The sequence below is a fragment of the Sturnira hondurensis genome, unplaced genomic scaffold (assembly GCF_014824575.4).
Source record: "Sturnira hondurensis isolate 20B ecotype Veracruz unplaced genomic scaffold, ASM1482457v3 Scaffold0004136, whole genome shotgun sequence".
Lineage (NCBI taxonomy): Eukaryota > Metazoa > Chordata > Mammalia > Chiroptera > Phyllostomidae > Sturnira > Sturnira hondurensis.
Window position 1 is genome coordinate 37,771,489 of NW_028076767.1, and position 16,671 is coordinate 37,788,159.

The 16,671-nt window shown below is 42.6% G+C and overlaps 1 protein-coding gene across 1 annotated transcript in view; it reads left to right on the top strand.

Annotated features, from left to right (window-relative positions):
- The window catches only part of TTN (titin), a 274,055-nt gene that overhangs the window by 241,074 nt on the left and 16,310 nt on the right, over positions 1-16,671 (top strand). The window contains exons 277-299 of the mRNA XM_037044363.1: positions 587-883; positions 985-1,572; positions 1,666-1,968; positions 2,092-2,388; positions 3,747-4,034; positions 4,143-4,442; positions 4,704-5,006; positions 5,106-5,411; positions 5,525-7,291; positions 7,610-7,903; positions 8,606-8,893; positions 9,012-9,311; positions 9,412-11,478; positions 11,576-11,878; positions 11,994-12,299; positions 12,394-12,684; positions 12,779-13,075; positions 13,204-13,509; positions 14,387-14,692; positions 14,778-15,059; positions 15,232-15,825; positions 15,951-16,238; positions 16,341-16,640. Of these exons, the coding sequence (XP_036900258.1) occupies positions 587-883; positions 985-1,572; positions 1,666-1,968; positions 2,092-2,388; positions 3,747-4,034; positions 4,143-4,442; positions 4,704-5,006; positions 5,106-5,411; positions 5,525-7,291; positions 7,610-7,903; positions 8,606-8,893; positions 9,012-9,311; positions 9,412-11,478; positions 11,576-11,878; positions 11,994-12,299; positions 12,394-12,684; positions 12,779-13,075; positions 13,204-13,509; positions 14,387-14,692; positions 14,778-15,059; positions 15,232-15,825; positions 15,951-16,238; positions 16,341-16,640 (10,671 nt within the window). The remainder of the gene's footprint in view (positions 1-586; positions 884-984; positions 1,573-1,665; positions 1,969-2,091; positions 2,389-3,746; positions 4,035-4,142; positions 4,443-4,703; positions 5,007-5,105; positions 5,412-5,524; positions 7,292-7,609; positions 7,904-8,605; positions 8,894-9,011; positions 9,312-9,411; positions 11,479-11,575; positions 11,879-11,993; positions 12,300-12,393; positions 12,685-12,778; positions 13,076-13,203; positions 13,510-14,386; positions 14,693-14,777; positions 15,060-15,231; positions 15,826-15,950; positions 16,239-16,340; positions 16,641-16,671) is intronic.

A 16,671-nucleotide genomic window follows, 5' to 3' on the forward strand; every position in this document is an offset into this window, starting at 1 on the left:
CATTCTAATTACTGTTTAATCTTAAATGCTTTTGGTTCACACCTCAAACAATTTATACTATAGCACAAAATGAAATCTCTCATAGAGAACATTTTTGTTGATAAAAATATAAGTGGAAATTTACATAGCTAGAATTGGATAATGTATGTTCAATTTAAGTATAAAAGAATTTGACTATGTATGCAGGATGTACATGCAGAAATATATGATGAAGTTTCTTACAAGACTGTTCATCTACTTTTTCAATTTCACACCCATGATAAATTTGGGATAAATTTTACCATCTAATCTGGTCATTTGACACAATTTGAATTTGAGTGGTAGGACATGTTATGACATGTAGTGAATGGCAAAAGCTCAGAAGCCAAAGTGGTCATATAAAAAGTAAGAAAGACTGGAAAAAAAAAGCCACAGTAGCACTAACCAGTGTGGCTCAGTTGGCTGGGCATCTTCTCACAAAAAGACTCACATCAGCATAAATATATGGCCTTCATTTATATATTTTCTTTTGATAATGCAGGAAGAATATACATAAATAAAAATGTTGTAATAATCTTTCCTTTCTTTCAATGTTTTACTTTCTTAGAAAAACCAAGCCCACCTGAAAAACTTGGAGTAACAAATGTAACCAAAGACAGTGTTTCCCTGGCCTGGTTGAAGCCAGAACATGATGGTGGAAGCAGAATTGTACACTACGTTGTTGAAGCACTAGAAAAGGGACAGAAAAATTGGGTTAAATGTGCCATGGTAAAGGCAACTCACCATGTTGTTTCTGGCCTGAGAGAGAATTCTGAGTACTTCTTCCGGGTATTTGCAGAAAACCAAGCTGGCCTGAGTGACCCCAGAGAGCTGCTTCTTCCTGTTCTTATTAAGGAGCAACTAGGTATGTCCAATTTAAGTAGAAGCAAAATTTGAAATTACTTGCTTTGCTTTGATCTCTAAAAACTCTTTTCACCTTCATCTGCCATACCCTTCTTTTTTCAGAACCACCTGAAATTGATTTGAAGAATTTCCCAAGCCATACCGTATATGTTAGAGCCGGTTCAAACCTTAAAGTCGACATTCCGATTTCTGGAAAACCACTGCCCAAAGTGACCTTGTCAAGAGACGGTGTCCCCCTGAAAGCAACTATGAGGTTTAATACTGAAGTTACTGCTGAGAACCTGACCATCAATCTCAAAGAGAGTGTTGCTGCTGACGCTGGAAGATATGAGATCACAGCTGCCAACTCCAGTGGAACAACCAAAGCTTTTATGAACATCGTCGTACTGGACAGGCCTGGCCCCCCCACTGGCCCTGTTGTTATTAGTGACGTAACTGAAGAAAGCGTGACTCTCAAATGGGAGCCACCTAAGTATGATGGTGGAAGTCACATTACCAATTACATTGTACTGAAGAGAGAGACAAGTACGGCAGTGTGGGCCGAAGTGTCTGCAACAGTTGCCAGAACCATGATTAAAGTCATGAAACTGACCACAGGAGAAGAATACCAATTCCGCATCAAGGCAGAAAACCGCTTTGGCATCAGTGACCACATAGATTCGGCATGTGTAACTGTCAAACTACCGTACAGTAAGTCGTCAAAATTTTGAGAGATTCCACATTTTAGTTTACATAAATGTTTTAAATGTCTATACTAACCTACCGCATGTCTCTCTTTTGTAGCAAAACCTGGACCGCCATCTACACCGTGGGTCACTAATGTTACCCGAGAAAGCATCACTGTGGCCTGGCATGAGCCGGTGTCCAATGGAGGCAATGCAGTTATAGGCTACCATCTGGAAATGAAAGACAGAAACAGTATTTTATGGCAAAAGGTCAACAAAATGGTCATCCGCACAACTCACTTCAAAGTCACAACAATCAGTGCTGGACTTATTTATGAATTCAGGGTATATGCAGAAAACGCTGCTGGGGTTGGAAAACCCAGCCATCCTTCTGAGCCAGTCCTAGCCATAGATGCCTGTGGTATGTATCTGTCATGGGAAAGATGCTTCTGATACTTAAAAAAAAATGCAAATCTCATTTCTCCAAGGCAAAATAATGTCAACATAGTGCTGGCTACTAATCTGCTTTCTCTTATTACCACAGAACCACCAAGAAATGTCCGTATCACTGATATTTCAAAGAATTCTGTCAACCTTACATGGAAACCACCAGCTTTCGATGGAGGAAGCAAGATTACAGGCTATATCGTTGAAAGGCGAGACCTTCCAGATGGCAGATGGACCAAGGCCAGCTTCACCAATGTCATTGAGACACAATTCACTGTCTCTGGCTTGACTCAGAATTCGCAGTATGAATTCCGTGTCTTTGCCAGAAATGCCGTTGGGTCCATCAGCAATCCATCCGAGGTAGTGGGCCCCGTTACATGCATCGATTCTTACGGTAAGCGTTTTCAGCACTTCAAATCCCAACAGCAGTTAACTCAGTAGTTTTTCTTAAGCTTTTTGGTCCTACTCTATAGAACAACTTTTAGTATACATCTTAGTTATATTTTTAGAAAACATTAGCCAGGAGGCTTAGGAAGAACTGGTTGGGAGTCTAAGGAAAATTACTTCACCTTAGGCCTCAACTTAACTGTAAAACTGAGATTTGGACTACAGAATATGTAGAGGCCTTTCCAACTTCAACCTTGTATGATTCTTGGATGGTATGAGTTAGTGCTTTCGCTCTTCTTTATTAAGACTATGGTTGAGTACCCGGAGAACATTCCTCTTAAATAAGTAAAAGACTAAACTGAGGTGTTGGTGATAGTATTGGCAGCAGCTAACGTTTCCTGGATACTTTCCATACATTCTCTCCCATAGCTCTAACAGCCCCCAGATCAGCCCATTATACAGGAAAGAAACCCGGGTTTAGAGTGCTTATGTAAATTCCCCAACATCAAACAGCTCATTAGTGATAAAGTAGGAATTCAAGCAGGCAGACTCCAGAACTCTCTGTACACTGTTAGTCCAAAATATACATACTTGACCATTCTGGAAAATAAGTAGCATATTCACCTCAACAGTGGTTTAAAATTAAAATTACATCAAGTGAGGTTCCCCAGGATAGTTTTTTTTTTGTTTCCCATTTTATCTACTCCTATGCCCATGCTTTGGAATCCTGGGGCTGCTCACCTTGAATCAGGCTTTGTGGACCCTGAATCAGTATTTTCGAGGCTGTGGAGCAAGTCAGATTTAGTTCTATTTCTCAAAACTGCTCAGCAGCATGGCAGAAAATCTACCCAGTGAAGTATGAAGGTCTTTGAGTAGGGAATTCAGACTTCAAGGGTCTGACATTACCCAGCCATACCTGAATATCAGTAACCTGGAAAGGAAAAGGAAAAAGAACAGGAGGTAGTTTGAGGAGGAGGAAGGAGAACCTAGTGGGAAAGAATATGTATAATGCTGATTCTCCAATGATGTTCTCACGAGCATATCTCATTCTATCACTGGACTCAAACACTTCATAGATTTTAAAATACACTTCAAAGGGGCATTTAAGCCCCTGTGCAATTAATGCAGTGTCATTTGGGTACAGAGCTTGCTCACAATCTTTCTTACCCATTTGGGATACAAGAGTGGCTTTTCAAATTTAGATGCTTAAATTAATGAGTAATTAAGATTAGAACTACCGTGTGTGTGTGTGTGTGTGTGTGTGTGTGTGTTTTAAAATAAAAGCCAACAACCTTACTTTGAAGTTATTACAATCATTTGTTCCATCCTCTTGATCTTTTGAACACTCAACATGTTTTTCTGCAGGTGGACCCGTAATTGATTTGCCTCTAGAATACACAGAAGTTGTCAAATACAAAGCAGGTACATCTGTGAAGCTCAGAGCTGGCATTTCTGGCAAACCTGAGCCTACCATTGAGTGGTATAAAGATGATAAAGAATTACAAACCAATGCATTGCTATCAGTCGAAAATACCACTGACCTTGCATCTATACTCATCAAAGATGCAAGTCGCCTTAACAGTGGAAGCTACGAATTAAAACTAAGGAATGCCATGGGCTCAGCCTCAGCCACCATCAGAGTGCAGATCCTTGGTAGGTGCCAAATAAAGGCCAGCATTATATTTTGTGGGCCTAAAATTTAGTCATTTTAAATAACAACCTCTTACAAATCACTAACATATTTCGTTCCCTCATTGACAGACAAACCAGGGCCCCCAGGAGGACCAATCGAATTTAGGACTGTCACTGCTGAAAAGATAACTCTCCTGTGGCAGCCTCCCGCCGATGACGGCGGTGCCAAAATCACTCACTACATTGTGGAAAAGCGTGAGACAAGCCGAGTTGTGTGGTCTATGGTATCCGAAAACTTGGAAGAGTGCATCATTACAACAACCAAAATTATCAAAGGAAATGAATACATCTTCCGGGTTAGAGCTGTGAACAAATACGGAATTGGTGATCCACTGGAATCTGATCCAGTTGTAGCAAAGAATGCATTTGGTGAGACGTGATTTCATTAGAAAACCAAAATTCAACACTTAAGATATTTTAAAACTAAATATATGTTAATTTGCTAGCCTATAAATGTTTTCTTAGAATGACTGATTTTCTTTTGTTTTACATCTTGTTATCATCCTTTTCACAAGGTGGAAAGTATAATAAATGAAGTTAATATTCTTAGATAAGATCTGAATATTAAAAGGTAGAATTTATCAGTAATGTGGATCCTTTGAACTCATTTTCCTTTTTTTTTCTAAATAGTTACACCAGGGCCTCCAAGCATACCAGAGGTGACAAAGATTACCAAGAATTCAATGACTGTTGTCTGGAATAGACCAGTTGTAGATGGTGGCAATGAAATAAGAGGCTATTTCCTTGAGAAACGAGACAAGAAGAGTCTAGGATGGTTTAAAGTCCTAAAGGAGACCATCCGTGACACCCGACAGAAAGTAACAGGACTCACAGAAAACAGTGACTATCAATACCGAGTTTGTGCCGTAAATGCTGCTGGGCAGGGTCCATTTTCCGAACCATCTGACTTCTACAAAGCTGCTGATCCTATTGGTAAGTGCTCATAAATGCAGCACTGTCCCCCATGTCTGTTTTCATGTCACGAAATTGTACATGATTACGTAATTGCTATATTGTGAATGGCCATTGCAGATCCTCCAGGCCCACCAGCTAAGATAAGAATTTCGGATACAACTAAATCATCCATCACTCTTGGCTGGAGCAAACCTGTCTATGATGGGGGCAGTGCTGTTACCGGATATGTTGTGGAGATGAGACAAGGAGAGGAAGAGGAATGGACGGTTGTCTCTACCAAAGAAGAAGTCAGAACAACAGAATATGTGGTATCTAACCTGAAGCCAGGGGTCAATTACTACTTCCAGGTATCTGCTGTCAACTGTGCTGGGCAAGGAGAACCCATAGTAATGACCGAACCTGTACAAGCTAAAGATATACTTGGTATGTACCTACTGGTATGACTGCATTTTTATTTTTTTTATTAGATTACCTCCAGGAAATCACTAATCTTCTTGTTTTAAAATTCACTGTACATGTCCATTTTATGTCTACAGAGGAACCAGAGATCGACCTCGATGTGGCTTTCAGAACCTCTATTATAGCTAAAGCCGGTGAAGATGTGCAAGTATTTATGCCCTTTAAAGGCAGACCTCCACCTACTGTCACATGGAGAAAAGATGAGAAGAATCTTGGCAGTGATGCCAGATACAGCATTGAAAACACTGAATCGTCTTCATTACTCACTATTCCTCAAGTGACTCGCAATGATACGGGAAAATACATTCTCACAATAGAAAATGGAGTTGGTGAACCAAAGTCTTCAACTGTGAGTGTTAAAGTGCTCGATACACCAGCTGCCTGCCAGAAACTACACATTAAACACGTTTCTCAAGGCACAGTCACTTTGTTCTGGGATCCTCCTCTCATTGACGGAGGATCTCCCATAATCAATTACATCATTCAAAAGAGAGATGCCACCAAGAGAACGTGGTCTGCAGTGGCAAACAAATGTTCCAGCACATCCTTTAAGGTAACAGATTTGTCAGAGAAAACTGCATTCTTCTTCAGAGTTCTTGCAGAAAATGAAATTGGAATTGGGGAACCCTGTGACACCACAGAGCCAGTGAAGGCTGCCGAAGTGCCGGCTCCTATACGTGACCTCTTGGTGAAAGATTCCACAAAGACATCTGTTACCCTGAGCTGGAGCAAGCCTGACTTTGATGGCGGCAGTGTCATCACAGAATATGTTGTGGAGAGGAAAGGTAAAGCAGAACAGACATGGTCTCATGCTGGCATAAGTAAAACGTGTGAAATTGAGGTCAGCCAACTTAAGGAACTTTCAGAACTAGAGTTCAGAGTGTCTGCCAAAAATGAGAAAGGACTAAGTGATCCTGTCACTATTGGGCCAGTTACAGTGAAACAACTGGTAATTACACCTGAAGTTGACCTGTCAGACATCCCAGGGGCACAAGTCTATGTGAGAATCGGGCATAACGTGCACCTTGAATTACCTTATAAAGGGAAACCTAAGCCATCCATCAGTTGGATGAAAGATGGTTTGCCATTGAAAGAAAGTGAAAATGTTCGTCTCGGGAAAACTGAAAACAAAATTACTTTGAGTATTAAGAATGCCAAGAAGGAGAATGGAGGGAAATACAACATTATTCTTGATAATGCAGTTTGTAGAAACTCATCTCTCATCACAGTCATCACACTTGGTCCACCCTCAAAGCCCAAAGGGCCCATTCGATTTGATGAAATCAAAGCTGACAGTGTCATCATGTCATGGGATGAGCCTGAAGATGACGGAGGAGGAGAAATTACTTGTTACAGCATTGAGAAGCGGGAGGCTTCACAAACTAATTGGAAGATGGTGTGCTCCAGTGTTGCCAGGACAACCTTCAAAGTTCCTAATTTAGTCAAAGATGCCGAATACCAATTTAGAGTGAGGGCAGAAAACAGATATGGAGTCAGCCAGCCACTCGTCTCAACCAATATTGTGGCAAAACACCAGTTCAGGATTCCTGGCCCCCCAGGAAAGCCAGTTGTATACAATGTGACTTCTGATGGAATGTCACTAACTTGGGATGCTCCGGTTTATAATGGTGGTGCAGAAGTCACCGGATTCCATGTTGAAAAGAAAGAAAGAAACAGCATCCTCTGGCAAAGAGTGAACACAACACCAATATCTGGAAGAGAATACAGAGCAACTGGACTAATAGAAGGCCTGGACTACCAGTTCCGTGTCTACGCCGAAAACTCTGCCGGCCTAAGCTCACCTAGTGACCCGAGCAAATTTACCTTAGCAGTATCCCCAGTAGGTAAGTGATTGACTATTATTCAGATATTTAATTCAACAACTGAGTATGCTGGTAACAAAGCCAACACTGCTTTTCTTCCATGTATCACCTTCTCACACATATACCTTACTTGACTAGAGAGCTGGTCAAGTAAAGCAACTGCAGTAATTTTAAATCAGTCTGATAAAGTAATTTGAAGGTGTTTTTAAAGAATACAAAAAAATTAAAATTACTAATTAAAATGAACCTGTGGGGCTTATTCGTTTTAGTTTTCTTTCGTTGATGATTAAGGGTTGATTACAGAAATAATGATGCATTTAACTTCCATATCATTTTTAGACCCACCTGGCACTCCTGACTACATTGATGTCACCCGAGAAACCATCACACTTAAATGGAACCCACCACTGCGTGATGGAGGCAGCAAGATTGTGGCCTATAGCATTGAGAAGCGCCAAGGGAGTGAGCGTTGGGTTAGATGCAACTTCACTGATGTCTGTGAATGTCAGTACACAGTTACAGGACTTAGTCCTGGGGATCGGTATGAGTTCAGAATAATTGCAAGAAACGCCGTTGGAACCATAAGTCCTCCCTCACAGTCTTCTGGCATTATTATGACAAGAGACGAAAATGGTAAGCATTTACAACTGATTCCCAATAAGGCTAAGAACATTTTGAAAAAAATACTTTTTGGTCCTTGGTTTATGAAATTAAAACAGAAACATCATTTCATACAGACTATCCAAGGTTGTTATGTGATGAATTACACTGTTTATTTTTCAGATGAAGAGAAGAAAAAAAGTGTAATTGGCATCAATTCTTTTTCCCATATCTATTATTTCACTCCATTCCCATATAAATAGCATGCAAGCAGAAACGAATTTTTAGCTTTGTGATTCCAGTCATTTATAATAAATTTTAAAGGTGTGCAAGAACAACTGAAGTTACTAAACACAACATGCATCAACAGCACAACCAATAGCTTCAGTGTGGCTGGTAGCCTCGGACAGGGACTCGTTTGAATATGCAAGAGCACTAGGAAGTAAATGATCTGTAAATGTTTTGCTTCTTTTTTTTATAAATGGCAATGCAAGATTACTTACATGACATACATAACAGAGGAGATAGCCTAATAATGGGCAAATGTTTAAACCCACAGTCTACAATCTCAGTTATCCATCCTACTTTCAGAATAGCGTTCAGTAATACAGAATAAGCACTAAGCACTACCTTTCCAGGCTTTATGATATGGTGCTAGTGAAAAATATTGGTGCTAGTTTATTTCTATCAATATTAAAGCCAAATTACTACATGTCATTTCTGTTTCTTTCATAGTTCCACCAAGAGTTGAGTTTGGCCCTGAGTACTTCGATGGTGTCGTCATTAAAGCTGGAGAGAGTCTTAGAATGAAAGCTTTGGTGCAAGGACGGCCAGTCCCTCGAGTGACCTGGTTCAAAGACGAAGTAGAAATCGAAACGAGGATGAATATGGAAATAACCAGTGTCCTGGGATCCACCAGCCTCTTTGTTAGAGATGCTACTCGGGACCATCGTGGTGTATACAGAGTGGAGGCCAAAAATGTGTCTGGCTCCGCAAAAGCAGAAATTACAGTGAAAGTACAAGGTACTTCTTGTACTTTAAAATAACTTGTTAATCTTACAATGGATGGGACTTGGATTAGAGGCAGGCCTGATTGCATTTTAATGGACAGGGAACTAACTGTGGAACCTTGTTCTTACAGATACACCCGGAAAAGTGGTTGGGCCAATAAGATTCACCAATATTACCGGCGAGAAGATGACGCTGTGGTGGGATGCTCCACTCAACGATGGCTGCGCTCCCGTAACTCACTACATCATTGAAAAACGGGAAACCAGCAGACTTGCCTGGGCACTAATTGAGGATCATTGTGAGGCCCTCAGCTATACTGCCATCAAACTAATAAATGGCAATGAATACCAATTCCGTGTTTCTGCAGTCAACAAGTTTGGTGTTGGGAGGCCACTTGATTCTGACCCAGTAGTTGCTCAAATACAATACAGTAAGTGTCCATCTTTACAAAGTAGTCCTATGTCATACGATGAACTTCCAAAGCAAACATGTCTAATTGGTTTCTTTCTTTCTCTGTTCTCATTTCACAGCTATTCCTGACGCTCCCGGCACTCCAGAACCAAGTAACGTAACAGGCAATAGCATCACCATGACATGGGCAAGGCCTGAATCAGATGGTGGCAGTGAAATTCAACATTATATCCTTGAAAGGAGGGAAAAGAAAAGCACGCGATGGGTAAAAGTGATCAGCAAACGACCAATCTCTGAGACAAGGTTCAAAGTCACTGGACTGATAGAGGGCAATGAGTATGAATTCCGTGTCATGGCTGAAAATGCTGCAGGAATAGGACCTGCCAGTGGTATCTCAAGACTAATCAAATGCAGAGAGCCAGTCAGCCCGCCAGGTGCTCCCACTGTGGTCAAAGTGACAGACACATCAAAGACAACTGTGAGCTTAGAATGGTCTAAGCCAGTGTTTGATGGAGGCATGGAAATAATTGGGTATATTATTGAAATGTGCAAAGCTGACTTGGGAGATTGGCAAAAGGTGAATGCAGAGGCATGTGTGAAAACAAGATATACAGTCACAGATCTACAAGCAGGTGAAGAATACAAATTCCGGGTTAGTGCCATCAATGGTGCTGGCAAAGGAGACAGCTGTGAAGTGACTGGTACAATTAAAGCAGTTGACCGACTGACAGCCCCCGAGTTAGACATCGACGCAAACTTCAAGCAGACTCATGTTGTTAGAGCTGGGGCCAGTATCCGCCTCTTCATCGCCTACCAGGGTAGACCGGCTCCCACAGCTGTGTGGAGCAAACCCGACTCTAACCTTAGCCTTAGGGCAGATATCCATACAACAGACTCCTTCAGCACTCTCACTGTAGAAAACTGCAACAGAAATGATGCAGGGAAATATACCCTCACTGTGGAAAACAGCAGTGGTAGCAAGTCAATCACATTCACGGTCAAGGTGCTAGACACTCCAGGGCCACCTGGCCCAATTTCCTTTAAGGATGTGACCCGGGGATCTGTGACATTGATGTGGGATGCCCCTCTCCTCGATGGGGGTGCCCGAATACTTCACTATGTGGTAGAGAAACGAGAAGCAAGTCGCCGTAGCTGGCAGGTTGTCAGCGAAAAATGCACTCGTCAGATCCTCAAGGTCAATGACCTGGCAGAAGGCGTTCCATACTATTTCCGTGTTTCTGCAGAAAACGAGTATGGTATTGGTGAACCCTATGAAATGCCAGAACCAATTGTAGCCACAGAACAGCCCGCTCCACCTAAAAGACTTGATATCGTTGACACAAGTAAGTCCTCTGCAGTCTTAGCTTGGCTTAAACCTGACCATGATGGAGGCAGCCGGATCACTGGCTACCTGCTTGAAATGAGACAAAAGGGATCTGAATTCTGGGTTGAAGCTGGTCACACCAAACTGCTGACTTTCACCGTGGAGCAGCTGGTTGAGAACACTGAGTATGAATTCCGTGTGAAGGCCAAGAATGATGCTGGCTACAGCGAACCCAGGGAAGCCTTCTCCTCCGTCATCATCAAGGAGCCTCAGATTGAGCCCACGGCTGATCTCACTGGAATTACCAATCAGCTTATAACTTGCAAAGCAGGAAACACATTTACCATTGATGTGCCGATCAGTGGCCGGCCCACCCCCAAAGTAACATGGAAGCTGGAAGAAATGAGACTTAAGGAGACAGATCGAGTGAGTATCACAACAACAAAAGACAAAACCACCCTGTCTGTAAAAGACAGCATGAGAGGTGACTCTGGACGATACTTCTTGACCCTGGAAAACACAGCTGGTGTTAAAACATTTACCATCACAGTCGTGGTCATTGGAAGGCCAGGTCCAGTAACTGGCCCCATCGAAGTCTCATCTGTCTCAGCCGAATCATGTGTCCTTTCATGGGGTGAACCTAAAGATGATGGAGGCACTGACATTACTAACTACATTGTTGAAAAGCGTGAGTCAGGCACAACAGCTTGGCAGCTTGTTAATTCCAGCGTCAAGCGCACTCAGATTAAAATCACTCATCTCACAAAATACATGGAGTATTCTTTCCGTGTCAGTTCAGAGAACAGATTTGGTGTCAGCAAGCCTGTAGAGTCAGCACCAGTAATTGCTGAGCATCCATTTGGTAAGAAAAATAAAAATCTTATTCCAAAGCCTCTATTATTATTTCCCCTGAATTTTATAAAACTGTATTCATATTGGATACCTTTGTTTATATTTAGTTCCACCAAGTGCTCCTACCAGACCTGAAGTCTACCAAGTGTCAGCCAATGCCATGTCTATTCGTTGGGAAGAACCCTATCATGACGGTGGCAGTAAGATCATTGGTTACTGGGTTGAAAAGAAAGAACGTAACACCATCCTTTGGGTGAAAGAAAACAAGGTGCCGTGCCTAGAGTGCAACTACAAAGTGACCAGTTTGGTAGAAGGACTGGAATATCAGTTCAGAACCTACGCCCTCAATGCCGCCGGTGTTAGCAAAGCCAGCGAAGCTTCAAGACCTGCAATGGCTCAAAACCCAGTTGGTATGTGTCAAAATTTAAGGGTACATTTGTTAATTATTATTATCATCATCATGATTATTGGTACTAGTAGAATTCAGGGTTGCATTTCTTAACTTTACCTTGGCATCCCTTCCAGATGCACCAGGAAGACCAGAGGTGACAGATGTGACAAGATCAACAGTGTCACTGATTTGGTCTGCCCCAATTTATGATGGAGGCAGCAAGGTTGTGGGCTACATCATAGAGCGTAAGCCAGTCAGTGAAGTTGGAGATGGTCGCTGGCTGAAGTGCAACTATACCATCGTATCTGACAATTTCTTCACTGTGACCGCTCTCAGTGAGGGAGACACTTATGAATTCCGTGTGTTGGCCAAGAATGCAGCAGGCGTAATTAGCAAAGGATCAGAATCTACCGGCCCCGTCACTTGCCGAGATGAATACGGTAAAAAACACTCAATGTTCTCCTTTCAAACTATCACAATTGATGTGACAATGAACTGTCACCTATTCATTCACCTCTGTCTTTTCTACTACAGCTCCACCCAAGGCTGAACTGGACGCCAGACTACAGGGTGAACTGGTCACCATCAGAGCTGGCTCAGATCTTGTTCTTGATGCTGCTGTTGGTGGCAAACCTGAACCCAAAATCATCTGGACCAAAGGGGACAAGGAACTAGATCTCTGTGAAAAAATTTCTCTGCAATATACTGGCAAACGAGCAACGGCTGTGATCAAGTTCTGTGACAGAAGTGACAGTGGAAAATACACCTTGACAGTGAAGAATGCCGGTGGGACCAAGGCCGTGTCTGTCCTGGTCAAAGTTCTTGGTAAGCATGTCAAGTGTTGTTTCATTTGTATAGCACTTTCGAACATGGACAGAAAGAAAGATCTTCATTCTCGCTTGTCATTACACCATTTCAGATTCCCCTGGCCCATGTGGAAATCTCACTGTCAGCAGAGTGACAGAGGAGAAGTGCACACTAGCCTGGAACCTTCCTCAGGAAGATGGAGGAGCAACCATAACTCACTACATTGTGGAAAGACGCGAGACTAGCAGGCTCAATTGGGTGATTGTTGAAGGCGAATGCCAGACCCTATCCTATGTAGTCACCAGACTCATCAAGAACAATGAATACATCTTCCGAGTGCGGGCAGTCAACAAATATGGCCCTGGTGTGCCTGCTGAATCACAGCCAATTATAGCCAGAAACTCATTCAGTGAGTATTAATACTTCTAAACAACTTGGTAGTTGAAATGTAATGGGATCAGGGGAGAGGAAGGCAGTCATATCAACAGTGACTTGGGGCAATTCTGATTATCCTAATTTTCATAAAAATTTAAACAGCTATCCCATCACAACCTGGCATACCTGAAGAAGTTGGGGCTGGCAAAGAGCACATCATCATTCAGTGGCTAAAACCTGAATCTGACGGTGGCAATGAGATCAGCAACTACCTAGTGGACAAGCGTGAGAAGAAGAGCTTGCGTTGGACACGTGTCAACAGAGACTATGTGGTGTATGATACCAGGCTGAAGGTGACTGGCCTGATGGAGGGCTGTGATTACCAGTTCCGGGTGACCGCGGTGAATGCTGCTGGTAACAGTGAACCCAGCGAAGCTTCCAACTTCATCTCATGCAGAGAACCGTCATGTGAGTTCCAAGATTCATACCTAAACTAATGCCCCTCAAAACCATATAATAAATAATTTTCTAAAATGCCACTTCCTAGAACTTACAGAAATGTCTAGAAAAGCCAATGCCTATTAAGAGGATGTTAAATATAGCCTGAGTCAGAGAACACTTGAACTACTACTTCCATTGATAAGTTAGCAACAGCTGAAAATGGTTGCTGTATTTTCCAATCTATGGAAAAAAACACAATATCCCACTACCAATATGAAAAGGATATATTTTGCAAATCTTCCAAGAATGAAGAAAATGCACTATAGTGGTAATAGCTACTGAAAAGAAAAAAAGACAAAGTCTCTTTTCAGAAGAAGCTTAGCAGAGCATAGTGTGTAGCACTTTAATAAGTATCTAACAGAATAATTGTCACAAGAGCTTCAAAAAGCAGTGGCAAATCCCTGTATAGACTTTACAGCCCAAGCACTAAGGAATAAATCGCTGGGACTGAGTAGGGGAAGCAGAAGAAGCTGATTCCTGTACTCACAGTCATCTGTAGAGGTGACAAGTGGTATTAACCCTGTGAAAGCTGAGCAACTAAAGAAAAGTCTCTGAGAATGGACACTTTACACAGTGAGCTTAGCTACAAGAACATAGCATAGCTAGCCAAAGTAGCAGGAAAGAAACATCTACCTTTCAAAAAAAGTTTAGTTCTTAAAATAACAACAGTGACAATATAGCAGAGAGTGCTGTCTTGGAATGTCAGAAGAGGCCAGTAACAAAGATTATCTTGGCAGGTGTAGACAAAAAACAAGAACCTCTGTGACTCTTGACAACCAAAACTACAAATCTTAAAGTTTTCTTTTTTGTTTAATATATGCACTCCCCTTTTGAAATTCCACAGATACCCCTGGACCACCTTCTGCTCCGAGAGTTGTAGACACCACCAAGCACAGCATTAGTTTGGCCTGGACCAAGCCCATGTACGATGGCGGCACTGACATCATAGGCTATGTTCTGGAGATGCAAGAGAAGGACACTGATCAGTGGTACCGAGTGCATACCAATGCCACAATAAGAAATGCTGAATTCACTGTGACAGACCTTAAAATGGGCCAGAAGTACTCCTTCAGAGTCGCTGCTGTGAACGTGAAGGGTATGAGTGAATACAGCGAGTCCACTGCCGAAATCGAGCCCGTGGAAAGACTAGGTATTTACCATATAAGGGTTCAGGTGAATTATTTTCTCATCACATCTGTTCGTGAACTAATTAAATTGTGACATTTACTTTCCAGAAATACCAGATCTTGAGCTTGCAGATGATTTAAAGAAGACAGTGACGATCAGAGCTGGGGCCTCGCTGCGCCTGATGGTGTCAGTGTCCGGAAGGCCGCCTCCTGTCATAACGTGGAGCAAGAAGGGCATCGACCTTGCAAACCGGGCAATCATTGACACCACCGAGAGCTACTCTTTACTCATCGTGGACAAAGTCAACCGGTACGATGCTGGCAAATACACCATTGAAGCCGAAAATCAGTCAGGCAAGAAATCGGCAACGGTCCTTGTTAAGGTGTACGGTAAGTATTTGAAAATTAATGGCACTGTGAGTAGATTCTCTAAAAAGACACACCTTCACCCATGATTGGTGACCTCTTTAGAGAGGAACTACGTTCAGTATATTTTCCTCAGAAAAAAACTATCAAGTAATTAGGCAATTATGAAGTGTGGATCTCTCGTTCTACCTTTTAGATACTCCCGGCCCCTGTCCCTCGGTGACAGTGAAGGAAGTATCCAGAGATTCTGTGACCATTACCTGGGAAATCCCCACAATCGATGGTGGAGCTCCCGTGAACAACTACATTGTGGAGAAGCGTGAAGCCGCCATGAGGGCCTTCAAAACAGTAACCACCAAGTGCAGCAAGACACTCTACCGGATTTCTGGGCTTGTGGAAGGAACCATGTACTATTTCAGAGTGCTGCCAGAAAATATTTATGGCATCGGAGAGCCCTGCGAGACATCTGATGCCGTCCTGGTCTCAGAGGTGCCTTTGGTGCCTACAAAACTGGAGGTGGTCGATGTCACCAAATCAACTGTCACCCTTGCCTGGGAAAAACCACTCTACGATGGTGGGAGCCGACTCACTGGTTATGTCCTTGAGGCCTGCAGAGCTGGCACTGAGAGATGGATGAAGGTTGTCACCTTAAAACCCACAGTCCTAGAGCACACTGTTATTTCCCTCAATGAAGGTGAAGAGTACTTATTCAGAGTAAGGGCACAAAACGAGAAAGGCGTGTCAGAAGCACGAGAGATCGTCACAGCCGTGACTGTACAAGACCTCAGAGGTATGTACCAAATTGCTAAAAATTAACAATAACAGTAAAGTAGAATGAAGAAAACATTCAGAACTCATGAAACTGTGTCATCAAAAATAATGCTTAAGAATAAATGCCTGATTTCTTTCCCACAGTGTTGCCAACAATTGATCTTTCCACAATGCCTCAAAAGACCGTCCATGTCCCAGCCGGCAGACCAGTGGAGCTGGTGATACCTATCGCTGGTCGTCCACCTCCGGCTGCTTCCTGGTTCTTTTCTGGTTCCAAACTGAAAGAATCAGAGCGTGTCACAGTTGAAACCCATATGAAAGTAGTGAAGTTAACCATCCGTGAAACCACTATCAGAGATACCGGGGAATATACACTTGAATTGAAAAATGTAACTGGAACTACTTCAGAGACCATTAAAGTTATCATTCTGGGTAAGGACATGCAACAAAGACACATGCAAGTTGTTGACGCTCAGTCACCCAATTCTCATTTGAAGTGAAAATTAATTGCCTGGCTTTCCCTTTCTTTTATAGACAAGCCTGGTCCACCAACTGGGCCTATCAAGATTGATGAAATTGATGCTACTTCGGTCGCCATTTCCTGGGAACCACCTGAACTGGATGGTGGGGCTCCACTGAGTGGTTACGTGGTAGAACAGCGTGACGCCCACCGTCCAGGATGGCTGCCAGTGTCTGAATCTGTGACTAGAACGACATTTAAGTTTACCAGACTCACTGAAGGGAATGAGTATGTGTTCCGTGTGGCTGCAACAAACCGCTTCGGGATCGGCTCTTACTTGCAGTCTGAGGTCATTGAATGTCGCAGCAGCATCAGTAAGTCTTTGGGCCCTTCCTCCATTCTCCC